The sequence below is a fragment of the Aptenodytes forsteri genome, unplaced genomic scaffold, assembly GCF_000699145.1.
Source record: "Aptenodytes forsteri isolate BGI_AS27 unplaced genomic scaffold, ASM69914v1 Scaffold404, whole genome shotgun sequence".
In the NCBI taxonomy this organism is placed as follows: domain Eukaryota; kingdom Metazoa; phylum Chordata; class Aves; order Sphenisciformes; family Spheniscidae; genus Aptenodytes; species Aptenodytes forsteri.
In genome coordinates this window covers 2,439,255-2,443,034 of record NW_008795629.1, presented here as the reverse complement: position 1 = coordinate 2,443,034, position 3,780 = coordinate 2,439,255, and the positions used below count along the sequence as shown (strand labels likewise).

The window sequence follows — 3,780 nt, the reverse complement described above, 5'->3', positions numbered from 1 at the left end:
AGTATAAGACAGAAAGCACAGTCCCAGGCTGTGTTTCCCACGTGTTTCTCGCACATCATATGCTAAGTTCAATTTTCCAAAAGCTTTGTTTTATTTTTAAAGGTAACATCTTTATTATTATTATTATATTTATTAGTTGTTATCATTATTATTATGCAGAGATGAGATTTTTTTTTTCCCCCTTTGATCACAGAGCAAACAGTTTGCTTTTGCAAATGTTAATGGAGTCCTGATTTAAAACATTTTTTCTTCACTTTTTTGTTGTTTTTGTTTTTTAAAACGTTGCAACAGGCAGGATCTGGGGTTCGATTTCCTCGTCCTACACAAAGAAAGATTCTGGAGTTCGGACTCCTAGCCACTACCGGTAGGTCCTGCCTTGCTCAGTTGTCGTCGTCTCAGTGTGGTTTCGCCAGGTGGGGTGGGTAAGTGGGTGGGAGGGGAAGAGTTGGAAGAAGGGAGGGTATTTGTCAGCTATGTCGAGTCTTGATTAACAACTTTGCCTCCATTCATGGTTGGTGTCCCTGAACTTTTTCTTGAGCGTCCTTGTTTTTCTCCAATTTCATGCAGCGATGGCTCTCTGTACATGCACACTGCAAACAGAAAAGACACCCATTAACAGCCCTGAAGTCACAGGGTCACATTAGTGACCATAATGAATTATTTCTTTGTATGTGAGGCTGAAATTCTAGCCCCAATACAAGCACACACACACACACAGAGAAACCTCAGTGACCCAGCAGTAGATACTGTTACCGAGCAGGATCTGTTACCTGTCCTCGCTGCCGGTCCGCTCCTCCTCCTCTCTCTGGATCCTTCCAAAGGCACAGATAGAAACAGGGGTCTTCTCCTTTCTCACAGAGAAGTCTTTCTAGGTTTTCTGTGCTTTACTGTTTTTTCATGTTATATTCATATATATATATAAAATAAACACTGCAGTTCACAGCACCGTGTATTGTCTCGAGATGCTGATTATCATCTAATAACAGGCCCAAGAATTATCCAGTCCCCTCCAACACGAAGCCCTTCAGAGTCTTGAATCAAAGCTACGCTTGCATCTGAGCCATCCAAGCCTTCTGGGTATTAAGCTCTGGATCTGGAAGTGGTGACTCAAGCCCGTTTGGCTCCTTCAGCCAAGAGCTGAGGTCTGCTCTCAGCACGTCTTATTTTTTTCCCCTCTAAATCAAGACAGCCAGCCAAGGCCATGACCAGACACATGGGGATGAGTTCGGCGACAACAAGCCAGGAGCCATCTCGGCTCCACATGGTCACCTGGTAGCACCTGAGAACAGGGTGGATGAAGGGCACCTTGTCTCCAGACTCTGGCTAAGCAATGTGTGTCCTGTAAAAATGTACTTGCTGGAGCCTAGACAGCCTGAGAAGGCAACGCCTGCCCAAGACATGGCACATCCCACGTCCTGTGCAGCATAAAGCATTTATCCAACTCACCATGTGGACTAAGTCCTCATGGCTGTCCTCACGCCATGTGAGGTGTGCCAGAGCAGGGGCACATGCTGAGCGGCTCAGCGTCTCACACCAAAGGGAACATCTCTGATGAGCTCATCGCAAATGTGGTGGGGTGTAGATGTGATTGAAATAGTGAGGCATCTCAAGGGCAGGCACATTGGAGTTGAGAACTTGAGGGACGTCCAGACTGCAAATGTCATGCCCGGATCTTTGCAAAAATTAGGATAGAAAGAAATGATTGTGTACTGCTTCATTTTGTAAAGCTGTCACGTCACAAGCAATGGCTCAGAGCTTAAACACAGGGGATAGAGCCCATCAGGTTTTGGTTCCGGGCAAACAACAAGAATAAAATTTCAAAAATTATCTGAAGAAATGAAAAAAATACCCCATGTATAAAAAGGCAACGTAAGCGCTTATATTTATAACCTCCCCTGATCTGCAAATAAATCCTGGCAATTAGAGGCAGGCTGCAAATAAAATTATTGCTCTGCATTTCACTCCTAGCTAGATAAACAGTTATAGCAGTGTGCAACAATACAGGACAGAGATAAAGTGCAGTCAACTGTGTATTAATAGGACGGATATTGCATTGAATATATGAGCAGTGAAAAAATATTACTTTTCCCATAGAGCATTTTTCATGCAAGGCTTTCAAAGCAGTTTAAACACACACACTAGCTGGGCCTCCCAGCGTGGCTGCAAGGCAGGTACTGCTCTGCAAACTGTTATTGCTACTGGAGCCATTTTTTGATGAAAATGAGAAAAAAGAGAAAATGAATGACTTGTCCCATGGGTCTGCGCCAGGATGGGCAATGCCAGGACTGCCTGTCAGCTGCCCAGACTATCAGTGCTGTCTGCATGCTGCAAGGAAAGTGTGTAGCATGGTGGCAACAGAAGGAAAAGGGATCTCACATACCCTCTCAGCTGCTGAGCTGCCCCTCATACCTTGGTGAGTGTCACTTAACAACCCGCTGATGGTGAATTTGCCTGTTGTGGCGAAGTACCTAACAAAATCTTAAAGAACAGTATGAAAAGATTAACAACTGAGGAAAACCTGTGCCCTTGTGGTTTCTTAGCCTGAGTTGCAGAGCCTTTTGATGACACTGATGACACATCACTTCTGTGACTGACCTTACCTCTGACGTGATGTTTGCCCAGCAGAGTTGGGTATTTGTGCCAGCACTGCCCCAGTGCCCCTGATGTCCCATACACAAAGTTCTGCCTCAAGTGCAGTGCTGTCTTCACCCTGACCTCTCCGATCCCAAGCTGGAGCTGCAGGGACCTCCGTGAGCTCTTCCCCCAGGCAGCTTGCACGTACTAAGCTCATCTTACCTGCATCCATCCCCAGTACCCCATCGGGCTGGGCCAGGTGCTTAATCACAAGGGCTGAGCCTGAGCAAAGCCCACAGCAGCAGCAGCACCACAGCACGTTGCCTTTCTTCAGCTCCCTGCCTCTCACCGTGGCCTTTGGGCAAAATCGTTGAGCTGCTAACAAGGCCCACAGAGTAATGAATATAAATCAGGCTACAGAAGTAAACAACATTTGCGGCTAAAAATTAAGGAAACCCTGTACTTAGCAAGCAAATAGGGCAGGAATTATGAGTTTATCTTCCAGTCTAGTGCATGATACGAGTACTGACATGGGGCATGGCTGGAGGCTGCTCACATTGTGCTTTTCAGACAGAGCTGTCAAAGCCTCTGTACCAGACAGGCTGTGCCAACAGACCATGCCAGAAAATCTGTAGCAGCATAGGACAAGTGTATTTTCAGTATTTACATACACCTACAGTATCAGTGCACACAGTATTTATACGGCATCATGCACAAGATAGTGCCTGGATATCCTCCTACACAAGAGGCTTGTGTGCGTGTGCTGATCTACGGCCACTGCTCAGCGGCAGCTGCAAACCCACGTGCACCGCGACACGCAGGTGTGTGCACGCAGACACAAGGGTGTGTACACACACAGCCGCACACGCATGGCATTTTAAGGACAGTGTGACATGTTTTGCAACACAATCTCTTGGATTGCAGTTTGTTACTCCTCCTACACAAGAGGCTTGTGTGCGTGTGCTGATCTACGGCCACTGCTCAGCGGCAGCTGCAAACCCACGTGCACCGCGACACGCAGGTGTGTGCACGCAGACACAAGGGTGTGTACACACACAGCCGCACACGCATGGCATTTTAAGGACAGTGTGACATGTTTTGCAACACAATCTCTTGGATTGCAGTTTGTTACTCTTGTACCTGAGGAAGCTTGAGTGAGTCACGCGCGGAGATGTTAGTCATGGACTGGGGGGGGGGGGGTGGTTT

The 3,780-nt window shown here is 47.0% G+C and overlaps 1 protein-coding gene across 1 annotated transcript in view; it reads right to left on the bottom strand.

Moving 5' to 3' along the window:
* Positions 1-221: 221 nt before the first annotated feature.
* FGF12 (fibroblast growth factor 12) overlaps positions 222-3,780 on the bottom strand; it is an 88,988-nt gene continuing 85,429 nt past the window's right edge. The window contains exon 4 of the mRNA XM_009282346.1: positions 222-590. Coding sequence (XP_009280621.1) covers positions 472-590 — 119 coding nt within the window. The 3' untranslated portion in view covers positions 222-471. The remainder of the gene's footprint in view (positions 591-3,780) is intronic.